We start from the raw sequence: 1265 nt of genomic DNA, 5'->3' as shown, positions 1-1265 counted from the left end.
TAAAAATGGGTTAAGAGATCATTTCTGAACCAATCCACTTGTTTGATAGCCCCACTAGAGGATGAGATAGGGTTTGCTCATCCACTTTGTATAGTAAGATCAATTTCGAAAATGACTTCAAATAAATGAAGAATAATACTCACAAAGTAAACATCGTATAAATTAATCTAAAAAAATTGAACATTTCTACTAATATAAAATTCAAATGAATAATTCAATCCGACATATCGAAAAATTTTAAAAAAATCACACACTCGCATCCATCTCTTATTTACATGACAGGGACTGGACTGCCTTTGTTGTTGTATTGACAGCCATGGTGCAATTCATCTGGGACACCTTCGTCTTCTTGAACATGAACATAACTGTCACCTTCCCTTTGAGCTCGCCTTGGCTGTTCAACGTTATGAGTTCCGAGCTCCCTAGATTCGAACTGCTAGTGGAGCTCAAGCTCACGTTCACATCGATCTTCTTGGTGGACTTGAAGTTGGCCTTGCTCTTTGGAATCGTTGCTTGCCCTACCTGAACGCCTCCGTAAATGAAGCTCACCGTAGTCGCATCGTACTTGAAGGGACCCCAGTTGGTATTCTTGATCCGGATGGGAGCAACGAAGCTCATGTCGAACGAGGGCGAGGCCTGAGTCCCGACGTTCAAGGTCTGGACGTCGAACTCGCCGACCCTGAACTTGGGGGACTTGAACTTCATGATGACTAGGACGAAGAAGACGGCCACGACGACCTGAAAGATGACGAAGGCAGTGATGCCGATCGTCCACTTCATCCTCTTATTGCGCTTCGCCTCCTCGTGGCTCAGGGACTCATGGTCGGGCTTCGACATCGCCGATCTCTTCTCTCTTTTTCCGAACAGAAGGTGATGTTTCTGTGTGATTTCGACGGGCTTTCTCTAGAACGAATGTGGAAATCTGGAGAAGCTGTGAGGGAATGAATTGAGGAGGTGGGCGTTTATATAGACTTCCGTGCCTGCCGAACCCTCCTTCCTAGAAGACGTCGTTCGAGTCCCACACGCCAAAAGTCATCGATGTCGAAATTTCTTACTTTCTAGACGAACGCGCTTTTCTCTAATCTGAAAAGGAATATAATACTATATATATATTGAAGCTTAGATTATTGTGGGGTCTTCAGCCAACTCTCGATCTACAATCGAGAAGCTCGAGTTTTTTGACTTCGGGGACGCAAGGGTTTGGTCAACTTGGGAAATGGAACAGTTAACTGTGTCTTTTTAATGATTATTGAGAAGACAAAGTT

The 1265-nt window shown here is 44.1% G+C and overlaps 1 protein-coding gene across 1 annotated transcript; it reads right to left on the bottom strand.

Moving 5' to 3' along the window:
• Positions 1-267: 267 nt before the first annotated feature.
• Positions 268-837, bottom strand: LOC104423872. Its single transcript, XM_010036312.2, has one exon. It carries the CDS (start codon positions 835-837, stop codon positions 268-270), a length of 570 nt encoding a protein of 189 aa, XP_010034614.2.
• Between the last annotated feature and the right edge of the window lie 428 nt (positions 838-1265).

Source organism: Eucalyptus grandis, chromosome 10 (genome assembly GCF_016545825.1).
Source record: "Eucalyptus grandis isolate ANBG69807.140 chromosome 10, ASM1654582v1, whole genome shotgun sequence".
NCBI lineage: Eukaryota > Viridiplantae > Streptophyta > Magnoliopsida > Myrtales > Myrtaceae > Eucalyptus > Eucalyptus grandis.
Note: the sequence above shows the minus strand (reverse complement) of the source record. Positions and strands in the feature narration are given on the sequence as shown.